Here is a 24,126-nt window from a genome sequence, read left to right as displayed (position 1 = left end):
TGCCAGTGTCCTATGCTACACCAATACTGGGTTGAAGTCCTATCTGCCACTGGTAAAATGAGCAAAATCTACCTCCCCAGTTACCGGAGCTATATTCTGCTGGGTGTCCCTAATGCCCTGACTTACCCTTTGAAGTCCAGAAGGGGGCAGGCTATCACTCTGGCCCTAAGCTTTGGCAAACAAGTCATACTATTGTGCTGGGGCAGGGCCAAAATACCCACTTAGCTAGATTGGCGCTATAAAATCTGGGAACTCCTTAGCATGGAAAAATTGACGACAGTCAAACACCCACAATGTTTCCAATTTGATAAGATTTGGGGACTCTGTATATGGTTCCCATCACATGAATTCAGGGAATTAACTTGCCCTGCATGCCTACGCATACTTTGTCTCACACATACAGACCACAATGTTGACTGAGACCTCTTAGAATAGATTTCACATACACTTCCAAGCTACAGCATAGGCATCCTAACTGTGTCACTTATTGGAGGCTGCAGACAACCCTGTTGGTCTGCCGACATCCCCTCCCCTTTCCTTAGTGAGCACTTCCATCCTATCGACCGTTACTCTTCCATTCCAACTCTCATCACCTGCTATTGTTCCTCACAGATTGGTGGATGTAGGCGAGATGTTATTGTAATGTAGTCTTGCAAAATCAATAAAACTGATTTAAACCTAAATATGCACATTAATAGCTGTTAATGAAACAATTGACACGATTAAATGTTACATCAAAAGCCGAGCTGGATATTCCACAGGACACTATTGCCATTGTTTCATGTTACAAGAACATACACTGGTTCAAAATAATTCTTTATTGGCACTAACATATACAAAAGATAGCAGCGGATTAAAGGATTTAAGAGAAAGTAATAGCATTTGATGTTTAAACACCCCATTCCAAAAGGGCAACGAGCACACATTTAAAAAATAGTTCAACTTTCAAAGAACATCTCGTCTATTTGTGCAAAACTTGCAAGCGTCTTTCGACTGAACACTTTAAAGAACACACATGGGTAAAGTTGATTCCAGGATTTGTTATAACTGCAGGTGGAAATAAAAAATAAACCTCTGATACAAACAACCACAACCAGACACCTTCAGTTCATATGTGGGGGGTGAGACAGAAGTGAGAGAGACATGGTGTGCATAGGCTGGGAAAGTGAACACATCTGCTAGGGGGATTAAAATTCAGTTTCTATAGAACGAATCTCATCAGCAAGTAAAGAATGTGCAAATTATTAGATAATTAGTATGGCACTCTTTTGTTAGATCTACATTGTTTCATATAAAAAAAATGTAATCCATTTTTTATTCAGTAGGTTATTGTGTTTTATACTTTTAAGAAGAGATTTATATTTTACAGAATCAGCTATCTAAAAGAACAGACAACACATGGAATATTTGTAAACAAACTGGATGCACATGAAAAAGGATCGATTAAGCTTTCCATAAATTAATTTTTATAACATTCGCTATTTCATTGATGGAACAACAATCAGATAGTAAGCACGGATTCACAATGCGTTTGTTAAAGCACTGGTCTACATTCAGTAGAGAGGCAATGAGCAGAATATTTAACTGGTTCGACTACTTTGCATGGTACCTATCCATGTGACTGGTTGCTAACGAGCCGCTTTACTTTTAACCATAACATTAATTACATTTCTGTTGCTGTTCTGGTACTGGACTCGCACCACAGCTTAGAACTGGGAATACCATTATGAAGACGGTGAAGCATATCCTAATCCATCTCATAACTTCAGGTAGAAGATGACCATAACAACTGCAATGTCACACTGGCATATCCACCGAAATTAATTCTAAGGTTGTAATCCCCCACTCAACTAAGACGGACAATAGGGATACCTGTTTAATCATAAGTGTCACCGGAGATTAGAACTCAATTCAGTGAAAACCACGTCTTCAACATCCCTAAGCTGTCTGTAACCAAAGAGCCGGTAGCACGGGATCCTGGCAGGCAGAACTATCACAACTGAAAGTAAGCAGCAAAACGCAATTCATTCATCTGCAAGCCTCTCATAATAGTAGCCTAAAATCTAGGACCCGGCAGCCCTACTGCTCAAGTTAGGGCCTCCTGCTATTTCAGTATTAGCAATGCACAAGATCCATGTATGGCTGGCTAACTTCCTGGAATTAGTCTTTCTTCAGTAAAGCAAGTTCTTTTAGTCTTTTTAGAGAGCTAATCATTTTCTTCACCAGAGCTTTTTACAAAGTATCACTGTTTCCAACATAAACGATTGTAGTGAAATAGCAGCACACGCGTAAGATCAGATGAAGCACCTGGATTCAGGTCACACAATGATCATAACTAGTAGATTTACAAATAAAAATGTACTGAAGAAATAAAGAACTAATTATTGCATTTTTTTGCCATTTACGTGTGTCCTCATTTAAAGTTAAGCATGGAGTGTTAATTTGGATCAGACAAAAGCTGCTCAGTGGGATGTAGGCAATAAGTGCATTATTTAGCAGACAGGTGTTGGAGACTTAGCCTAAATGTTTGGAAGAAGTCTCCTAGTTACGTTGAGGGTCCTAGGCATATAAAGACCTTCATTCCAAACCTTTTTTTTAGGCTAATTACTTTTTTGAAAATCTGCAATTTGTCAAATTCAACACTTTATAATTCAGAAGAACAGTTCAATAACATACACAATTGCAAATAGCTCCTAATTTGCTTGTTTATGTATATACCTGTTTGCAGGTACTTTCAAAGAAAAGGGTTTCCCACCCGCTCAGAAACATTTTCACTAGGTGTGCTTCTGTATTAATACCTCCAGGCCAGGCAGGGCGCTGTAAAATGTATAACCCATCTCATCTATATCCTCTGCACGCAATTCAGAAAACATGTTCATTTTGTTGTTGAAATAGCACGGCAGGAAGCCATTCTCCAAGTAACCAATCAACTCTTCGATCACCTGCCGAAACCTGTCAGCTAAGGCCTCTTCTCTCCAATCAGACTCTCTTTCACTGAGGTGAAGAATGACATGTGCGAGATGACTCCCTGTTAGTTTATTCAAACGCTGGTGGCTCTTGCAGATGCCCTTGAGAATTTTGAGACAACAACACCGCATGCCAGCGTCTTTGTGATCCAAGTCCCTAAGCTGGCTGATTTCGGACACATAAAAGCTCTGCAACCAAAGGTTTTCCACTGGACTGTTTTCAAGTGATCTAGCCAAGAGAACAGTGTGTCCCATTTTAATTACAGGTGTGACATCGATGCACAACTGGATAGATTCATGGTCCACCTCTAATCTTAGTTCGCCAGGAGCCACCACAGGTCTGATGATTCCCCCCAGCATGCTGCCAATACTAGGCCAGTTGATGGACCCCACCAGTATTTTATGGAAAAAATCTATTATCATATTTGAGGAAAGGTATCCACCAACTAAAAACCTATCCCATGGGCTGCTTCCACGTGTGATGTACTCCAGGTCTACGCGCTTGACTAGCCAAAAGTCAGGGATGTTCAAGATTGTGTGCTCTCCAGGAATAAGGCTCCAAAGTGCAGGCTCTAGGCCAAGAGGAACCGTAAAACATGCATGATCTACAGAGAGGACCTGAAGACCATCAACCACAGGCCCAACCACCTTCATGGCACCAAACGGCAAGTTGGGGAACTTGTTGCATAGAAAGTCCTGCATTTCTGAGAGGATTGCTTTGGTGAGCTGCAGGCAGTTAGAAATATCATCATCTGAAACCGTAATGTGACTCTGATAGTAATCAAGCAGTTTTTCTTGGAGTGTGAAACTAAGCGGAATCCTCATTGGATCAACTCGGATCTCCTCCTGCACCAGCTCTTCACTCTGGGGATCTAAAGTTTTGAGAAATGAAGATACTTGGTTTAATATTTAGATCTTGGCTTACCACAATTGCATTTAATGATTTGTACGTGACATTAAAAATACAGAAAACTTTGTAGGCCAAAGTGTGGTATAAAGCTTACCGGTTGTGGAACCAAGAAGCAAGTGTCTTAACTAGATCTGTGCAAAGGGATAACTATACTTGTGAAACGTGCATTTTTCAAAAGTTTCACAAGATCCGTGACTTTTCTCGCAATTCTGCAATTTTACTCTTTTTGGGACACAGGAGGCCTGTTCTTAAGTAAATGTCTTGCTCAAAGACATTTTCCACTCAAACCAGTCTACTTCCATTATCTTACAATACTTTTTTTTTTTACGCAAATTGTTTGCTTGTCCAAAAAAGTTACGCAAGATACCACATTTCTTCATTATACAAGCACAATTTCGCAAACTTTTATTGGGATTTTGGGATATTTTGAAAACAAGCCCCGCCCCCCCCCCCCCCCCCCCCCCTCCCCCCTTCCTGGCTTCGCCAGGCTGGTCAACAGCAGATTACCTTCACTCCTAGTGCAGCAGTTCCTTTATTGAGGCAACCCGTAAGATCTACAAAATCAAGCTGTCCTACAGTTTTAAAGACTGCATAAGCAAGCACTAAGAAAGCAAACATGATTAGCATTTGTGTAGGAAAGTGGTGTTTAAGCCTTTAGCACACATGGAAGATGTTTAGAGTAGGCAGAATCATTGCAAGGTTCGCTCCTCCAGAACAGATGCAAAAGAAAGTTGCAGTACAAGCTACACTCATGAACACATCACAAACAGCTATGATGCAAGTACTGCTCACAGTCGGAAGTGATCAATGCAAGCTTCCCCGCATACAAAACTGGTACATCATGAGCAGAAACATTGGCAGCATCCTTAAAATACAGATACTGCACTGGCAAGGTATATGTCCCATACTGTATCTTTCCCCTTCTTATTTCTCCCCTACCCAGCTAGCACCAACTGTTGCAGCTCGGACCTTCTCCCTGGACTTCAGATACAGGTTGTAGATGGTGGAGATGCTGTAGAGGTCGTTTCCACCAGTGCCCTCTACTCTGGGGAAGCAGCATCTTTGAAGCTCACCATATAAAGAGGGGACTGCTTGCTGACCCAGTCCAATCTCTTCTCTTACCTTGAAGTCACTACTGTCTGGCTAGCACACAATTCTGCATCATTGTTCTCGGTCCTCTGGCTAGAGCACTGATAGACATATGTGGCTTTCTAGTCATGAAACTGCCCCATGGGTGTCGCATTGACAGAACTCCCTCTCATTAGCCCTATAATCATTTCCGCTGTGATACTCAGAGACTAATGACATACAAAAGTGACTGAAATGGGAACATTTCTTCATGCCCTGTTGTGCTCCAACAGGACTGAAGAAAAATAACAACTAAATAAAAGTGTATTCCGGTATGCACTGTGGCATGAAATGCACAGCACTAGAAGTACAGCTAGCATGTGCAATGTGTCTCACCTAATAGCAAATTACAATGCAGTAGTTTACCTGTAGTGGTGCTATTTCTCCTAAACCAAAGTTTTAATTTAAAAAAAACACACAAAAAAACCCCAATGTAAACGTATTGCTGTTTCGCTGGCTCATAACGTATATGTGAAACTTTTGACACACACAGATTTGAAACTCTTCCAACCAAGCACTCCCTACAGTGAGGTGTGTTAGCTGAACGCTAATGTGTGTCGGACCCTCGTCAGGGGTATGACGCATCGCATTAATGTAATACAAGATCATACAATGCAAGAATATATTTTCAAATAGAATATAAACTTTAAGGAAAATCTTGTACCGCTGCATTTTCAAGTATACCCCAAGCACTTTAATCCTTGTAACTACATAGTAAAGGTATTCGGGGAATAACTTAAGAGTGCCGGAGAGGTACAAACCTGGAGCAGCTTCGCTCTCAGTAGGAGATGGCACAGGTGCACTCAGGGCTTCCCGGTTTGACTTCTTAAACAGCTTTGGCGATGCCCGGAGCAGGCTCAACTCCTTCCAACTTTCCTCGATGCAAGTCTGTTCTGCTTTAGAAGTTTCCTTTTCATCATCTGGGGGACTGGCTGCTCGGTCGATTAGCTGCAAAACATTGAACATTGTGGATTAAAAGAGTAAAATTTTTCTCTTACAAGTCAAAAAGCATTAACCATAAGCTATGTCATAGCAATCTAAAAGTGCAAGTAATGGTTAACCAAAATAGTTTCTGTAATAATCTCATTAACGTCTGTGCCAGGTTAGCCATTATAACTTTGTTCGTTCTTAGAAAAAAGGTTAAAAAAAATCTAAAATCTCTTCATTCAAACTCTTTCACAAGACTACTTCGAAAGAATACTAAGGAAGCTGCGACACGGCATGCATGGTTCGCTTTTTAATTACTGTAGATAAAGGGCAGGTCATCTGAGCATCACCCAGCAACACTTGCATAAGTAACAGGGCCGCCTATTTATATCTCTGCTCAGCAATGAAATAAAAAAAAAAGTCTTGGATGCATACTCCGTTTAAATGTCATATACCACAAATGTTATTGCAGCTCAAGAAAAATTAATACTTCCAGGAGAAATTTTTATGACAAAAAGGTGTTAGTGTAATCTCTGTACATAAAGGAACATTTGAGAATTTAGAGTTAAAATTTTCCAATGTTATTTCTTAGCGCTGAATTTGAACATCAGGGCCCAAAAAACGTTTATCAAATAAACTACAGTAGTTTTGCTAAGGGAATTCTAGATATCCCAAAGAACACAATTAGCCAAAATGAGCATGGAAAAAAAATGATGAAATAAAAATTATTTAATTACGCTTTTCACAAAGCTATGTCTCTACAACTAAACTGCTGAGAATTGTTTTTATTTTAGGATTCGAAGATTAATAAGGATAAACACCATTTAGAGGTAAATAGTATTTGGTGCTAAGCGGTCTTCAGAGGGTTGAAGTATGCGGAAAGCGCCGTAATATATGTGACTGCCAACCTATAATGACTTTATAGTCTGTACATGTGGGGGTTATCAATTCAAAGTCGAATTGGACAATGTAATCTTGAAAATCGCTTTCTTTTTTGGTTAGCTGGACCTTGCTGGTTCTGAGCCTTGGTGGTACATTTTCCCCACCAGAAACTGCTACTAAAACAACAGAAGCGTTTAACTTTAACATAACTAGCCTTGAATTCCTATATATCGGTCAGGTGGTATCCTTTAAAGAGAAGATATTGTTGTGGTTTTTAAGCAGCAATTGGTTACACCAAACATTAGTCCAGATTTCAACAATTCACAATGGCCCACAGTCAGATGATGTTTAAATATATGAGACTCGTGCTGTTCTATTTTAATTGCTGATTTGTTAATAAACTTAGAGAACCAGTATGCCTTGACTAAATAAAGTCCTCCTCATGTCATGTGGAAAGATGGTTTCTTTATGCATGAACTGCAGCCAGCCTGCCAGAGAAGACCAGTCAGGCGCATATTCTCTGTTTATATTACACATTTCTGTTCTTGGATAGGGTAGCGCTTGCACTAGCAAGACACCTGATTGCCCTAAAGAGGATCACACAGAATCCTTAACTATGGACATTAGTTTTAATTTATGACCTCTTCTTTAGAAATCAGTCTTTCCTTTAACACGCTGTATAACAAATCAAACTCTGTTCCGAGACTTGTTATTCAAAGTTGCAATGCTGGAGATGTCGAGTCCGTCGCTATTGCAGGAGAACACTTTTACTTATTGAATTGACAGTGCTCGACAAAGAAAACAAGTGTAACAAAGACCAAGAAACATCCTGTAATATTTTCTTTACCATTAAAAAAAATGTAACAAGAATCACTTTAAGACAAAACATTGTGTAATTATTTGACGTTAAAATGATGACAATAAATGTTGGGCAAATTTCCACTTATCAGTATAGCCCAATTCAATGTGAGGCCTCCAAAAACACCTAGAAAGAAAAAAAAGATGATAACCTAGCTACAAACCTCTACCTTTAAAGGGATATGAATGTGCTTATAAGGCAGAGAGAACAAGGAATGTGTCCTTCTGGTGCACTGAATCATAACTTTGCCCTGGAAACGTAGGCAATCCTCTTCGATGGCTGAAGTGCCCATTTCAAAAGCATGAAGGGTAAAGCATTAAAACACTCACTCTTTTCACTGCCAAAGTGGCAATTCCAAGCATTGCAGCTCCCCCAATTCCCAGCACAAGTCTGGCATTGGCCAGAAGGAAGTCTACGACTGTGCCAAGTCCATCATCGTTTCTTTTTCTTCCCTTCTTCTGAACCAGCTCAGCCATCTTAAAACTGCATGAAACAAACAAATATTAAAATGTTATAGACGTGAGTTATGAAGGAGAGGCAGTATGCTAGCAAGTTCATGGGAAAAGAGCATATGAATCATCACCAGGCAAACTCCAGTTAAAATGAGTAACTTGTAATCGAACATGAGAGTCAAGATTTCAAAGGCAAAACTAGAGAGTCCCGTAGTAAAAGACTCAAGGACAAAATACATTACAGCTATAATTTTGATATTGAAAGCATTTCCAAAACATTATTTGTTTTCTTTTTTTCATATTTATCGCGAATTTTTTATGGTTTATTATCGAGGCAAATAAATACATATAACACAATAAGTCATTACTGGTATAGCATTCAAGACATGGTAAGATACATGACTGGTATACTCAGGCATGTAATAACACAGCAAAGTGGAATGTATGCAAGAACACCCCACAATAATGCAAAGCAAACATGCATAATGACATCTCTTAGTAGTGGGCTCATAAGGAAGAGCAGTTACAACAATAGACAGGAGATATCAAAGCATACTGTGCCTGAGCCTACTGGATGTATCGACAACTATGTAGATTAGTCTAATAAATGAATCACTAATGTAATGTTCTATATGCTACCCCCTATTGCAACGTCCTTTAGTACCCTTCCTAAGAAGTGCTTTGTTTACCACATTTCCTTGGTATACAACAGACCTGATTCAGGCCAAGAGAAAATGTAAAAAGATGTTTTTTTATTACAATAAAAAAAAGAAATACAAAATTAAAAGGATAGTGCTAATGAACGTCTAGGAATCCAGTCACCAATTGGATTTTCTTCACTACTGAGAGCGTCTTCCAGACCATAAGCAAAAGGGACACTCAAGCCAGCATTTTGAAAAAGAGCCTTTTCATTCAATTATAACTCACAAATGATCCTCCTTAACTGTCTAAATCACTGAAGCTTTAACTGTCTAAACGTTGCACCAGATCCACTGCTAATAGTACTCCAATACATACCTGGTTAGCACTGACATCACCCATCATCTGAAACCTCTCTGGCTCAGGCTACCACTTTAACTACAAATTGACATCTTAAATTTCCTTACCTGTGGCCGCTGTTTGTGCTGTGTTTCTTCCCAGCTTCCCGGGGATCAGTTTGCTGCCACCAAGGTAATCATTTACATTATATACAAAGAACAGTATTTACAAAGTAGATACATTTTTCCCCTTGACTTTAAAAGCTAACGTCATCGACATTTGTATTTTTCAAAACTACTTCTAGAGCACAGATGTCACATTTGGACAATGTCTACATTCTGAAGAGAGCCATCCAGGATCCAACACTAATAACTGAAGTATTGGCAAAGGGGAAGAGTTGAGGATTCAATTTGGAATCACTGGGATCTTCCTTATAGAAAGAAAGACACCTGCCCATGAAATTTTCCTGTGCACTCTACTCTGGCTGAAGGAGCCAGCAGGATAACCCCATGTTCAATCGTGCCAAAGCCATCAAGAGGTCCGAAAGAACTATTAAGCATTGGTCAACTTCAAGGCAGACAATAAAAGCATCATTCCCTGTTTTTTCAGTACCAGACTTTTGTTTGAAGCTTGAGTGATATGGGAAAACATTAATTTAGTCTGTTGCAGAGTTATGTATGAGTTTTATGTAGAAAGTATCCTCAGTGTTTTTCCTATGAACAACTATTTGGTCACAGGCCGGATCCTGGAAAAGACAGAAATGTCTAAGTTAGGTTTCTTAGAGAGTTTCTGATTACAAAGACGGAGTACAAAGGTGAAATATCACCAAAGGAAAGTGTTGACTAGGCTATGATAAGAAGGTCTTTAGATGTAAGCAAGTGTTTAAGTAGGTTTGTTGCCATTCTCTTGTCTTTGTAAGTTGAAGCGTTGAGTGATTTCAGATTCAGAGAAGTGAAAGTTTCAGACTGGAAAAAGAAAGGGGTATAGTTACTGTGCATGCAAGAGATATCAGAATGCATAGAGCCATTCTTGTCATGAAAGAATTTATTAAATCTTTATCACCAGTTTTGGAGACTGGGCAAGTGATAAACAGGAGGGAGCAGTTTTTCTGACTTTGAAGTCTTCTCCATTCAAGGTGGGGGACGGTCAGCGTTTCCGTGCCATTTAAGGACATTCAAATGAGAAAGTGAATGGGAGGAGCACAATCCTTCACAGGAGCTTGAATTCCTAATGTTATCAACGTGCAATAAGCTACTCTGGCAGGAAGGAGGCAGTTCAAAACGTATGCCAATTCAATCTGTCTCTTCAACGAGGTAGCAAACCGAAGAGCTCTTTTTGACCCAATCGGGAGTGGGATTTTGTGAGAAATAGTGCTAGAGAAAACATACAAGAAACAAATCGTATAGGTAGATGGAGAAGACAAAACTCAGTGGCAGCAAGAGTTCCGAATACACAGTGGCTTAAGTGCCCACCACAGAACAGGAAAGATGTCTCGTTTCAAAATAATTTTGTGAAACCTATTGAGACAGAGGTGCCCTAAACCGACACTTACTTATTAAATAAGTGCAACTGAATTCAGAACAGCAGAGGCTCTGTCTGAAGTATGCACTAACCCTCAACCATGAACATAACTTTCTACTCTAAGAAAGATGTAAAGAATTCGAGGATCAGGTTAGCTATGGTTAAGTGTGACTTACCTCAAGGAAACAGGAAAAAAAAATGGAAGCATGTGGAAATTGACCCTTGGAAGTTCAGTCCATCAGTTACATCTATCACGTGTAATCATTTTTAAGTACAAAACTCGGAGGGTGTATGGGGGGAAAAAAGAAAAAAAAGAAACAGGCAAGGAAAAGTTTAATAATTCACCACACATTCATCAGCACCTCACTGGCCCTGTGCTCGAACTCACATACTTGCAGTCTACTGCGTGCTGTCAAAATGTTGAAAGCATCTTTTTGCTGTGAAACACTCAGTTCTAGTATGCTGAAACATCTTGTGTAGAAGATTTTCAAATGAGCCTTAAAAACAAACACTGTATTCACTGTTGAAGTCCAGTGCATGAAAGAAATGTCCAGGTGATAAAGAGAAATATAGTTTATCACAAGGCTTTGTTATGATTTGGGAAATCTATGTGACCAGGAAACAATACTTATTAGTGACGGAGGGAAAGATAAGAAAGGAGATGATGTCTACTCGAAACATAGCTTGATGCATCGGTAACCAGGCACAAGGGAAATTTGTTTTGAATTATATAAAATAACAAAAGTTATCTGTATGATGATTAAACATATTGGACATTGTGAAACAAAGATTTCCTCTCTCAGCAAAAGTGACACAATTATTATTACCCATCAGCGAGGGGTACGCGCCAATTACGAGTGTAATAAATTTCCCAGCAACCAATTAGCGTGATTTAGAAACAGCCATTTCGACAGGAAGAGAAAAAGCACCAAAATGCAGGTCCCCCAAAAAGTGATGCCCGTAAGGAAAGGTTAAAAAGTTCAAAGTAAATACTTGAATTATACCTTGTTGAAGCATTTTTGTGCCCATGTTGGTCGTCTTGAACTGAGTTGTTCATTTCTGCGCCTCCTTTTAAAAACAGGAAGTGATGTAGCAGTGAGGATGTTACGCTTAGCTCATTGATGATGCAAGACAGCCTCGTGTACTATGTAGATAATGAAATCCAGGAAATTACATGTGTTTTGGGGTACCTACAGATTATTCCCAGTACTGATGTGGCGGTTAGTAACAGTTTCCAGCAAGAAAAAAACACAGCTCTGATAATCATTTAAACAAAGTTATGAAAACGAGATTGGGGGCTGCGGCATCTCAGATGAGGCAGAGGTTAAGGAAAGTGAGGGGTGGGGGAATCATTTTAAAATAGGTTGATACAATGGTGATTTGCATACAATAAATAATTCACTGAAAAAATATGTTTGAATGATATCAATATCGAATTATCGTAGAATGGTACAGGTGTGCTCATTAATATACATATAGTGATCTATTGTTATATTAAAATCCTAACCATCACCCACAGACAGGGACAACATTGTTTCTTCAACTTCCTATTTTAAGGGTGTGTAGACGTCAACATAGTAAACTAGTGTCTGACCTGGTAAACAAAATACATTCATTTATTTTATTTATTTATTTTTTTAAAATCACACAGGCACATTAAAAGCTTGATGATGAAGCAATATTGTACCATACTGTCTCTTTTATAAAGCCTCTGGAGCCTTTCGAATGACTAGCTGTAGCTATTTTTAGGCAAGATTTTATAATTACAAATCTGGTATGCAAATAACCACACCCCAGCAACATGAAACTTTTGAACTATGCTACAGGCCTCAAGCAGATTCTTGCTGCTGAATACCATGTCCGAGTGTAGAAAAAAACAGGTTGCATAAACAGCATGGTATTTCGTCAACTGATAACGGAACGAAGACCAGTCAAGGGGCAATACACTTAAATATTCCAGCTTGGGCCCTTAGGATATGATATAGTACCAGTAATAAACTGTCTTGCACTCACAAACAATTTTAAATAAAGTACAAAATGTTGAGAGAAGCAGGGCCTAGGATCTTGACTCTCTTTATCTTCAGTAGTTTAGGAAAATCAGGCACTAATAGTGATCGGATGTCTGCATTCGCTATAAACCAGAAAACAAAGAATAATATTGTATTATAAAGCTATGTTACTCGTATTGGAATAAGACACAATCTGCCAATAGTATGGACATGCAGTGCCAACTACGAAAATTTTTTTGTTTACGCAGCTACCAACGCAAGTGGTTTTAAAAGCACAGAAAGAATGTCACATGCAAAGTATGGCATTCACTTGCAATGCAAAACTATCACCAACAACCTGGTGCCCACCAACCAATATTTTACATGAGTGTTCATTTACGGATATAAGTCACGGGAAAAAAACTTAACATTCCACCATTATCTAGGATTTACTTTACAAGTGTGTGTAAAAATCTTAATTCTTCTATCTTTACTTACTAAAAAAGTAACAAATGTTTGACACTGTACCTTTCCACAAAGCCCCTGGGCTGGAAACTCCTAGGAGGACAATATCACCACTTCTGTGGTGAGCGTTGGCGTGCTGTTATTAATGCATGGATATTAAAACTAAACTCCACATGCTGGGACTTAGGCACCAAGCCATAGTGATCGTGTTCATGATCACTGCCTCCTAGTATATCAAAGGAGCAGAATTTGGTCAGGAGATTATCAGATCATTGCACTCCACAATGTACTAGATGCTCTAGCCTTCAACCACAGCTGAGAATGGGGTCAGACAAGGTCACGTGTGAAAAGTCTATAAAGCATATAGATACACCTCATCGTTTTCAATAGTCCTAGCACATTTTGGAGAGCCCAGACGTTTGTTTGGGGGTGGGCACACAGTGAGTAAGCAATATGCGGCACCACTTAAAAAGTGCATTCATTGTAGTACCAAAAATTGTGCCTTTGTATGGGTGTATATAAAAATCAAACTTAAAAAAAGAGCAAGACACACTCACATATTGCTAAGGGTTAAATGAAGTGATCTTCCACCTCTTCAGTTACGTTCAGCACTTAAAGTGCTATACAAATTATCATCATGACATTAAGTGCTGGTCCTTTACAAGGCACTTCTACTTTTAGGAGCGAGCTGGATAGAAATGAACACAAACAAAAGTTCTATGCTGCATGTAGCAGAGTTAGCTCCAGTTGGGAAATTAACTGTGAGAAGACAATAGTGAAGGGTTATCTTTGGTCCTTTTATTCATATGATATTCACAGAACTCTACTGCTCAAAACTCCACCCCATGCCAAGGGACAGGACCCCTCAAAATAACATTTACTTCATAACGTTTGTCTGAAGCTTGCTGTGACGCGTTTTGGAAAACCTAAAAGAGGGCAACTCCAATATTCACTTTGAGGATTGTTAAACGGACATATTTGATTTGAGCATTTATAAAGCACATACCTGCCCATGGGCGTCTAGGCGCTAATACCAGGAAGTACAGCAAGTTTGCCGATGAGACTGAGTAAGAAAAGTTAGTTGATGAAGAGCCAAGTTTTTAGTGCTTTCCTAAAGGCTAGAAGTGTTGGGTTGTTCTTTATGCGGGCTGGGAGCATGTTCCAGGTTTTAAACAGTCCATACCAGGAAACTTCTTCCACCCCAAAGAGCTTTCTTAAATTTGAGTGTTTGTAGAAGTTTGCAATGGGCAGATCTTAGGGTCTGGGCGGAATATTCTTACCATCTTACCTTTTTTTTTTTTTTTTAATAACATGTAAAGCCTATTATTAGGCTTATAATTTTTTTCTTGATCATTATCTTTAAAATATTTATGTTGCTCTTTCTTGCCCTCCTTGTTTGAAAACAACGCACATGCTGGTAAGAAGCTATGTAATTTAATGAATCTGCTGCAAATGTTTGAGTGCAGACTGTACAACATAGACTGGAAATCCTGCACAGGTGACTCAACGTGTCATCTTTCTGATACTGAAAAAAGTAGTCTGCGGCGAGTTGGGCAACAGTAACAAAGCCACGAGGCGTCGGTTTTAGGTTTTATATACACAAGTATCCTCTCCAAGTTACTCAGCAATTTAATGTAGATGCGTCACCTTTTCTCTGACTTTTATGATTTGTTATGGTCTCAAGGGACAAAAACTGAAGCGTAATCAAAGCAACTTTATTGAAACATCAGGATTAACTATTCCTTCTGTTCCGCCGCGCCATTTACGCATTTTAATGTGTGACTTTATATTATGGCATTTTATAGCTGCTTGTATCTGGTAGTCTGTTATTAAACACAAATCTTAGTGTTGGAACTATGTAGTCATCTACTGCCCATCTTACCATATTCACCTGAGCAGGATGAATTCCTTAAGCAACCCTGCTGGGACTCAAACTGTAGTTTATTCACATCAGGAATAAGCTCAGAAGCTACTGAACAATAACATTGATTTCCTGTGGTTCATATGGTATTCTTGTGTTTCCCAAATTTCTGTTTTAAGCATATTTTGAAACATCTTTAAAATCCTGTATCTACATCAGACACAGATCTTAACTACCATTCCAGCATCGACCTGCTCCTTCTCTTGGACTGCATTCAATTGGCCAATTCTCGAACTACACCATTATATGTACATCAAAAGCAATGTTTATCAGGTTACTTACTGGTCGGTAGCGTGATGCCACATCAAATGTTTTATTACAGTTGAAGACGATCAAGTAAAATGCAAACATCTTCAGGCCATCTCAAGTATGAGCTCTGAAAATCCCTGTGCCAGGCTAGGGTTTCATAAACTGTACATAAAAATTTATTTTAAACCATGTTCTAGTATTTTACCTTGAACTTCAGTCGAGCTTAGAGAGTGCTATATATATACAAGCCTGACTTTCTCTTTTTTTGCACCACACCTTTCTACAACAAAATGTAATGACTGAAAGTGTTCGCCCCAATCAAAAAAGCATATCCCATCTTGGACAGTTCGGATATTTAGATGGGGAAAAAAGAGTAGCCACAAAATAAGAGAAGTACTGGGGAAGCCAAGAAAGTGTGTGGCGCTGAGTGTGTGTAACATGTAATTTCAGTGATATGAAGCTTACTTTTCGAAGTTGTGGTGACTAGGAATTCCTAAAAGAGATAAAGTAATTTTATGAAACTTCTGTGTTATTCAATTGTGTGCTTTGGTGACTGTGTGTATACTACAAAACAAATAAGATCACTTAACATAACATGAGTATTTGTAAAGCGCACTTTCACCCCCAGAGGGGCATCTTGGCACTCAATAACAGGTGTTTATTGTTACCCAACTCAATGGTACTCATTTTATCGACCTCAGAAAGGATGAGAGGCTGAGTGGACCCGCCAGGATTTCAACCTGTGACCATGAGGTCGAACAACAGGCCCCTGCAGTGGCTGCATTGGTCCATTGAGCCACCATACCCGGCGTACTCATCTATAACTGAAAATGTTCATGTATGTTAGACATCACCAATGCGTGGACGTGGTCCTCTTTAGCTCTGACATCCAGGCTGGACTGGATGTAGTGGGCATTTCCAAGGGAGACAGTAAGGATGGGATCTGGTTTTGTGTACAGTGCTGAAAAAATAACCCCTCAATACCACCCTTCCAGCCTCCTGGGGTAACTAGGTTTTGAAATTTCTTACAAGTTTCAAAAGCACCCACTGCAGAGTTCCTTGTATATCCAGTAGTTTTCAGGCAACAATAGAAGTGTCAAGAGATCTGTGGTGATAAATATTGCTGTGCTGGAGAGAAATCTGAGTTTTGCTAGTGGGAGTTTTGCCTCATCTAAAGCAATGCAGATGTATTATATCCCTGCTGCAAAGTATGTCTACCATGCAGATCATAAAACTGTATTCAGTGGGTTACTGCTTTTGTCACAGAGATCATTGTGTTACTTGCAGTTCAAAAGTTACAATCATAACACAGCACAGTGAATTATGAACTGCCATCAAAGAGCTGCATGAAAACTTCATTTTACAGGTTAGAAAAATATGTTTTTCCGAGTGTTTCATTATTATCCTAATGTTGCTAATGTTTCTAAAAGGGATTTGTTTGGGTACAAATAAATTCTTATTAGTAAAGTCAACCCCAATTACTGTGGTGTGTTTTACATCCTGAGTCTGTACTTCTCTAAGCCAAACACTCTTAGAAAATGCCTACTAGTATGGATGAGATGCGTTTCCTACTGCTTTTAGTCCCCCTGTCTTTTGTAATATTTTCTATACACCGATTTACACACCTATGATTCAATGCGTGTGTGATTTAAACTGCTCTGACACCCTACACTGGTATGAGAGGCGATGAAACAAATGAAATATATGTGAGAGAGGGGCTAGGGATAGATGTGGGGCACTGTTGGGAGGGTGATAGTGAGGGAATCATTGAAGAGCCCCAAAGACTGTGACACTATCAGCATCAGAGCTGAAGCCGGCACTGGCCCTCCCTCAGCTAGAAGACCCCCTACCCGCAAATTAGCGAGAGGTGACCTAGGCTTCCAGATCAGACCTCAAAAACTCTGGTGGTTACAAATGGCCATCGTGAAGGTCTAAATTTCCTTTTCAGACTTTCCAGTGTTAATCCCCTATCAATTCGGTAAGTTAGGGATATATGAGTTGTAAATTACAGTAATACAAGTTGTGGTGTGATTTTGTACAATGATGGTGTGCCTCACTGAAAAAGAGTTTTAACGGCACAATAACATTTTATATGCAGACTTTCTAATTGGACCTATAACCTACACCAGTAAACAAAAAAAGCCAAATTATTCTTTAAGTAGCTGGGTATCCTGGTGCTCTGCAAGGCCATCAATAATATCAATTAAATCCTCAAACCACTTCAAAGATATCTGTCAGAGCATCTCTCTCCCAGGGCACGTTTCCGGATCGCCTAAAGACAAGGCAGGTTACCCCAATCCCAAAAAAGTCAAAAGCTGCCTTGTCTTAACTCAACAATTTTAGTCCTATTACTAACACTAGCAAAACTACTAAAGAAATGAGTACACTTACAACTCTTCAACCACATCGAACAGTTTCAGCTTCTTGGCCATTGTCAATCTGGCTTCAGAACAGGTCATAGCACTGAAACAGCTCTGGTGTACATTATAGATGACGTCTTGGGACTACTCAATCAGAACAAACCCTGTCTGCTTATACTCCTTGATCTATCCTCTGCGTTTGACATGGCCCAACATGATAGACCTTTTGGAGAAAAGGATGGTTTTATCTGGTCCTGTCTCAAGTTGGTTTTCTTCTTTCCTTCATAATAGAGCTCAATGAGTCAAAGTCAATCAAACCCTGTTGGACACTACTACGGTCTCAATTGGAGTACCTCAAGGATCCACACACTCACCCACCCTATTCAACTTGTTCATGGAACCGCTCACTGAAATTCTTACACACTCAAATATACAGTAACACATGTATGTGGATGACACACATACACTTGAAATTTTCCTCACCTGAAGATATCAAAACTCTTAATTGCGCCTTACGTAAAACCCAACAATGGTTAACCTGCAATCACTCTTTGCTCAACACCCCCAAGGTGGAATTTCTACTCATCATCCCCTACAATCTCTTCTCCCATAGATGAATGGCTCAAACAGCATTACGCCGTTCAACTGCGCCCTACATGTTGTTGATTCTACGTGATTGTTACGCATTTCGTTGGACAAATACCTGAATTTGCAAGATCACATTAGTGCAACTACCAGAGGAACCAATTACCATTCGAACACTCCAAGGGTAATCAAAACCTTTTTACCCCCAGATGACTTTCAGCTAACAGTCCAATCCATAGTCATCTTCCCCCTAGACTATGGGAGTGCCACTCTTGCAGGATTACCAAAGCCATGCTGGCTCCATTAAGGGGGAACTCTAAACTCTGTTACTAAGCTCATCATGGGATCCAGTAAACACAACCACATTACACCTGACCTGAAACATTTCAAGTGGCTCCCGTTTAAAGCTAGAATTCAATTTCAGATAGCCTGCATGACCCATAAAGAATCTTCATCACAACACTTCCATCTACCTGGCAAAAAAACTTGTACTATCGGGTTGGAGTCACTCCCTGAGAAGCTCTAACTCTCTATTGTTGAAACCACAGAAGTTCAACAACAAGAAAGCTTATAAAACACTCCTTTTCTGGTCCTGTCCCTATAATAATAATTTGCGTGTATTTCGGTGTTTAAATTATTTTGCTATTTGTACAGTGCTCTAATACCCCGACCGTTTATGTTCACACTATATAAAACTCCTTAAATAAATAAATCACCATTTACTATGCTTTAGAATCTAATACAATTGAATATATAATTAAAAAAAGTGTTTAGAAGGCACCATTTTTTCTCACATTTTCTTAGGGAAAGAAACACCTCATTATACACTTAAGTCATCTTGAAGATGTACTTTTCAATGAAGAGGCAAATCGTTTTGGGGATATCTATTGGGAATAATTAGTCCTACGCAGCTCTGCTTACCCGCCATATCAACGCCAGCGCGCGCAGCTCTACTCACTTTATCAGCACCAGCACATCACCTTCCGTCAACTGGTGCCCGGTCACGTACAGACGAAGGTCCCTTTAAACATCAGCGACCCGGTCGTAGCTCCTACTACACAACAACCGACGGTCAATTTAGTCAAGGACCAACCCTCTTCCGCTATTCTGAACAGACATTTCCGGCTTGACTTGATTACACGAATAGGTTCTCCTAAGTCCCCCGGGGGCACAGAGGCTCTGAATAGTTCACTTGATTTGACAGAGGTATACCCTTCAAAGTCCTCCAGCAGAACTGAAAACTCATAAAGTGCGCTCGAGATACACGATAGATTTATGACGCCCGCCTCCTTGGGAGCATGTAAACACAAACCAGCCAATCAGCGTTGTTACTTTAGCAAATAGTTTCCAAAGACGTCACCTCAATCCGGAACTTGACGGTTCCTGCACACTAGACCGCGCACCTCTGTATCAGAGTGAGGCATCAACCTTGTTAGGGTTATTTGTAAACCCCTAATTTAAGCCTAACAGAAAGAGGAACAGCGTCCCTGGATCAATATCGCTGGAGACTCTTCACAAGCAAGCACGGGACACGAGAGAAGAGCTACCATGATATGTAGATTTGGGAAAATAAGTGGAATCTTTGTAGATTGTAGTCTACATTGAGTACACCGTATTACCATTAAAAAAGAGTGCTAGATATATGTAAAGACGTCTAGATAACGCCCCACCGACATTTCGAGCACGATGTTCAGTCCATAGTGTGCTATATTATTTTAGACACATTAACAGTTTAATGTATCCTGTCCCATTTTAGCTGTCTCGCAGATTACATTGGGATTTCTATCGCGGCTTTCCAATGTTTTTTCCTTTCTTCAATGTTGTCACAGCTGCTGGGTGACTCTGGTAAAAGTCCTAGGAAGATCCAAAGAATACAGAAGCCAAATATAGTTATTTCTTCAACGCATGCGCAGTTGATGAAGCAGCGCGAAGCTACAGCCGGCGTACAAGTCTGTCCCTCCCTGCCCACAGTTCCGGAACACCGGCCGCGGCCCAGCTATCTTTAGGTCTGTGTCATCCCCGAACACACCCTGGTGGGAGCAGCGGCGGTCAGCGCTGGGTGCCGGGACGCAGAGATGGCTTCCACCGGGGTGCTCCCCTTCATCAGAGGCGTTGATCTGAGCGGTAACGACTTTAAGGTGAGAAGGACCACTACCTGCCTCGCCAGCCCTACCGGCATGCTGTGTTTGGGGTGCAGGAAATGTACTGAGGGTGAGGCCCGACCTATTTCCTGCCCTTGCATTGTAGAACATTTGTCAAAGACGTAGTCTACTTTTGTAATGTCCATAAGAGAGAAATGTGAATGTGCCTCGTGCAACTCTCTGAGTTGTTGAGATATATATATATATATATATATATATATATATATATATATATATTGTTTCTTACGAACTGGTATTTGTAGATTTGCAATACCTGCACTGTTGGGTTGTTAACGCTTAACACGGGTCATCATGAAACCTATTTTAAATATTACATTGATTCTGTTAGTTGCAGTCCCGATTTTTATCAGATGAAGTAAATTCTGCTAAACAACTCGTGTTAATGGTTTCTGAAATTTAAGACACAAATGGGCTTTGCTTACTTGGCGTATTGAGTCATCTGGTTCAATTCTGAGTTGTCAGCGTGCTCCGGGGTGTTTACGTTGGCATTGTTTAGCTATGAATGATCCTCTTCCCAATATATGTTTTGGACATTTTGGCGCAGATTAGGGGCATGGATAGGGTCACTTTCTTAAAATATGTATTTCTTTGCCGTCAGTCTACGTGCTTACTGCTCAAAAGCAGGTGTTCGACAGGTTACCTCGAGGGAATGATTGTTGTCCAACCGATTCACTCCACCCAATTGTAACTATCTACACGTGATATTAAACCTACCCAAGTTGGGGTTTCCTAAACAGTTGACTGTTTGCCAGCATGCAAACCAAACGGGGTAGTGATCAGTATTCGAGTCGGAGGCTTTTAGCCAACATAGCTAAGTTGTCAACTAGTAAGCAAAATGGGACCCCTAGATTTCAGTACAGTTAGGGTATTACTTGTTTCTCAGACCTGTTAGATGTTTTTGCGGTCCTAGGGCACTAGACCACCGCTGATGTGAGGAGGAGGAGTTGTATCTTTTTTGTTTCAGTTTTTCCCATGATGAAGTCCACGTCAGCGACTTCCTTTGCAGGTACAGGTGTTGAAGACCTCACTCAAACAACAGTACATCTCATGCTACTGTTGCTTTCAATGGCAGTCAGAATTAGGAGGTATAGTGGTTTGGGAAAGCTGGAAGTAGAGTTGAAGCTCCTGAGGTGGACAGCAGTGATGCGACCAGTTGTGTTTGCATCACTGATATCCGGGATGTCCTCTGACGGTTAGGCACAGAGTTTCACTTGAGGTTGAGGCCTTCTTAAGCTCTTCCATTAATTTTCTTGGACCCTAGAAAGGTCTATCAGGGACTTCGAGATGGGTGAGAAAGTCTGCTTCCACAGCTTTGCATTTTGTCATGTTTGGGCAGTTTCAGTAGCACTCAGTGTTGGTATGGACTTTTTGTACAAGTAGCTGGTCCTCCCAACAAGAAAACACAGCTGTGCCTCAAGGTTCTGGTTGTTGACTTCTAACTAAGCTCAACAACCATGGGCTTATCCATAATTGTAGAACCCATCTCTGGCTCTTCGGAGATAGAAAATACAGGGTTCTGGTCGTAGTTCAGTCTTTGTGTACCGATGCTCAGGTCTTCGCAAAAGCTGTAGGTGAATTAAGCTGGTGGTTTCACAAACCAGCTTTTATCTAGGAGATGCCAGTTGACCACAAACCTAGTAGCCGAACCATACTCCCATATTTGCATAAACCCCACCAAATATAAGTGCTTTTTCTTATGATTCTTGTTTATAATCATGAGGTATCCCATGATATTAGTAAATGCGGGAGTCTCAAAATCTATGGCAAGGTCAAGAATCCCATAATCCTCGCTCTAGGTGACTGATTCAGTTTTGATAGACCCAAGCCAATCAAAGGCCAGTGGTCAGGCCTCAGCTCTTGTATTGGAGCTGAACAATGGGTTTTTGGGAAAGGAGCAGACCATATCCTTTGTCCGAAGCAAACACAAGGAGATGATGGACGGAGCACTGAAAGGTTTCAGACACTCATCCCTAGTCACAGATCTGGGTTGTGTCCATCATCGTTCTATAGCTCACTTCGCCACCCCAGTTCGGACCCAGCCATATTCAAATCAGTCTTTACCCTGTATCGTTTTTCCAGGCATTAACAGTTTTGACAGTCAACCCTTGTTAACTACGTATGAAGGGAAATCTAAAGTTTGTCAATTTCAGGTGTCGACCTGTAGACCCCAGATTGATTTTCTCGAGCTTGGTCAGGCTTAAATTCGTACCCCTTTGTAAGTTTGTGGCTCTAGCCTAGCCACCACGACTGCTCGGTTACAGTGGCCTTTGTGGTGAAGGGAGGAGGTGTGGGAAAGTTAGGCAGCATGTACAGTGCTGCATTAAAAGTGAGAGAAAGAATAACTTAGATGCTTAGTAATTTGTCTGTGTTTTCAGCTCACCCACTTGGGGCACTCGCCCTAAGGCCTCACATAGTACCCCATCTGCTCAACTTAACATAAGCACATCCATACAGCAGTCAGAGTGGATGGGAGTGATAGGTGTCAATTATGAGCGCAAGTAAGGACTTGGGTGTTGCGCCGTTTCTTGTCTTTCGTGCTAGTTAGTTCCCAACATAGTATCAATTATTAGTAGCTTCCTTGCCAGCCTGTGTCTTGTAACCAGTTGAATTGCTACCAAACAGTCTTCCTCGAATAATGTGGTTAGTCGGAGAGTATTTTCCCAAACCTGGAATGGGAAGAGGATACACTTGTACATTCCCAGCCTAAGTTGGAGAAAATACTTTTCCATGCACCTTCCTGTCTAGTAGGGCCTATCACGCTCAGCGCTTACCTTGAGTCGGTGGTTGCATGTGGGGCCCACTAGCACTTATTATTCCAGAACAGATATCTATCCAGAGCAGGAGTAAAAAAAAACCACAAAAGGGGGAAAGAAGGAGGACAAGAAGGATGTCCACAAAGTGAACCACGAGAGATATTAAAAAAACCTGCAGGAGTGATGAGACAAAGAGGGAGGGAGTGTCTGTTGGTGGATGAAAGAGGCATGAGGTGGAATGCAGCCTTGGCATTTGGCACCCAGAACATCGAAAGCCCTGGCTGCGGGTTTCTGACCAATTTGTATTCTGTTACAAACGAAGCACTGATTACTCTGCTGCTGAGCAATAACTGAAAATAAATGGCTCACATCTTAGTTGATACATGCTCGCTTCCCTGAAGAGGGAAAATGAGCAAATGTGAACAGAATGAGGACCAACGTGGCACAAGGGTACTGCCGCAGGGATTTTGGACGGAAGAATTCGGATCATACAATACCTGCCTAATTTATTCCATTGGGTAAAATATGTCTTTACAGCTACCAGTCCTCTTTTATCTCCATAGCGGGCTGACAGAGATCCTCACCCTTTTGAAAGTGGTTAACATTAAGACCTGATATTTACAAAATCTCATAATGCAAGATGAACTTTGGATTAAAATATTGTTCTTAGTTATGTGCAGGTGCTAGTAGATGCTCTGTCATTGAAAGAAGTTCAATAGTTTATTATTATTAAATATAGACCTATAATCCATCTCCCCTCTGGCCTGTATACATCACCAGGGCTTGTTGGTGCTGTGACAGCAGTTTCACCCAGTGGAGATTACCAGTCTGGGTGGATGGTGTTTGACCTGCTCTGGAGCAGGCACACCTAGTTCCCCCACGTCTCCTTCTCTGGGGGTGGATTGACTTTGTTTTTGGAGATTGCTAAGAGTTGCACACCCTCTACTATTGTAACATATATATCCTTTTTCGGAGCTGTAAGTATATTTGCGTCCGTTTGATTCCAAGTATCTAATGTGA

At 40.5% G+C, this 24,126-nt stretch overlaps 2 protein-coding genes across 4 annotated transcripts in view; one reads left to right on the top strand and one right to left on the bottom strand.

Annotated features, from left to right (window-relative positions):
• Window positions 1-803: 803 nt before the first annotated feature.
• On the bottom strand, window positions 804-19,505 carry MIEF2 (mitochondrial elongation factor 2). 2 transcript variants are annotated; one of them, XM_086940707.1, is made up of 5 exons: window positions 19,150-19,306; window positions 11,628-11,691; window positions 8,002-8,155; window positions 5,766-5,952; window positions 804-3,838 (listed from the first exon to the last, which is right to left on the bottom strand). In XM_086940707.1, the coding sequence occupies exons 2-5, from the start codon at window positions 11,678-11,680 to the stop codon at window positions 2,775-2,777; spliced, it is 1,458 nt and encodes a 485-aa protein (XP_086796833.1). In that variant the 5' UTR covers window positions 11,681-11,691; window positions 19,150-19,306; the 3' UTR covers window positions 804-2,774. The 2 variants fall into 2 exon arrangements, with proteins under 2 accessions (XP_086796833.1, XP_086796834.1); XM_086940708.1 differs by lacking the exon at window positions 11,628-11,691 and having other exon boundaries at window positions 19,150-19,505.
• Window positions 19,506-19,578: 73 nt separating this feature from the next.
• Window positions 19,579-24,126, top strand: part of FLII (FLII actin remodeling protein) — a 241,054-nt gene continuing 236,506 nt past the window's right edge. For both annotated transcript variants that reach the window (XM_086940706.1, XM_086940705.1), the window contains exon 1: window positions 19,579-20,329. In XM_086940706.1, coding sequence (XP_086796832.1) covers window positions 20,267-20,329 — 63 coding nt within the window. In that variant the 5' untranslated portion in view covers window positions 19,579-20,266. The remainder of the gene's footprint in view (window positions 20,330-24,126) is intronic.

This window comes from Lissotriton vulgaris, chromosome 10 (genome assembly GCF_964263255.1).
Source record: "Lissotriton vulgaris chromosome 10, aLisVul1.2, whole genome shotgun sequence".
NCBI lineage: Eukaryota > Metazoa > Chordata > Amphibia > Caudata > Salamandridae > Lissotriton > Lissotriton vulgaris.
The sequence above is the reverse complement of the archived record's forward strand: the minus strand, read 5'-3'. Positions and strand labels throughout refer to the sequence as shown.

Excerpts from the sequence above, each read along its gene's own strand:
- MIEF2 (XM_086940707.1), bottom strand. The coding sequence starts at position 11,680 with ATGAACAACTCAGTTCAAGACGACCAACATGGGCACAAAAATGCTTCA. Across the intron at positions 5,953-8,001 it reads CCACTTTGGCAGTGAAAAGA|CTAATCGACCGAGCAGCCAG; the intron begins GTGAGTGTTTTA and ends AATGTTTTGCAG. Across the intron at positions 3,839-5,765 it reads TGAGAGCGAAGCTGCTCCAG|ATCCCCAGAGTGAAGAGCTG; the intron begins GTTTGTACCTCT and ends TCAAAACTTTAG.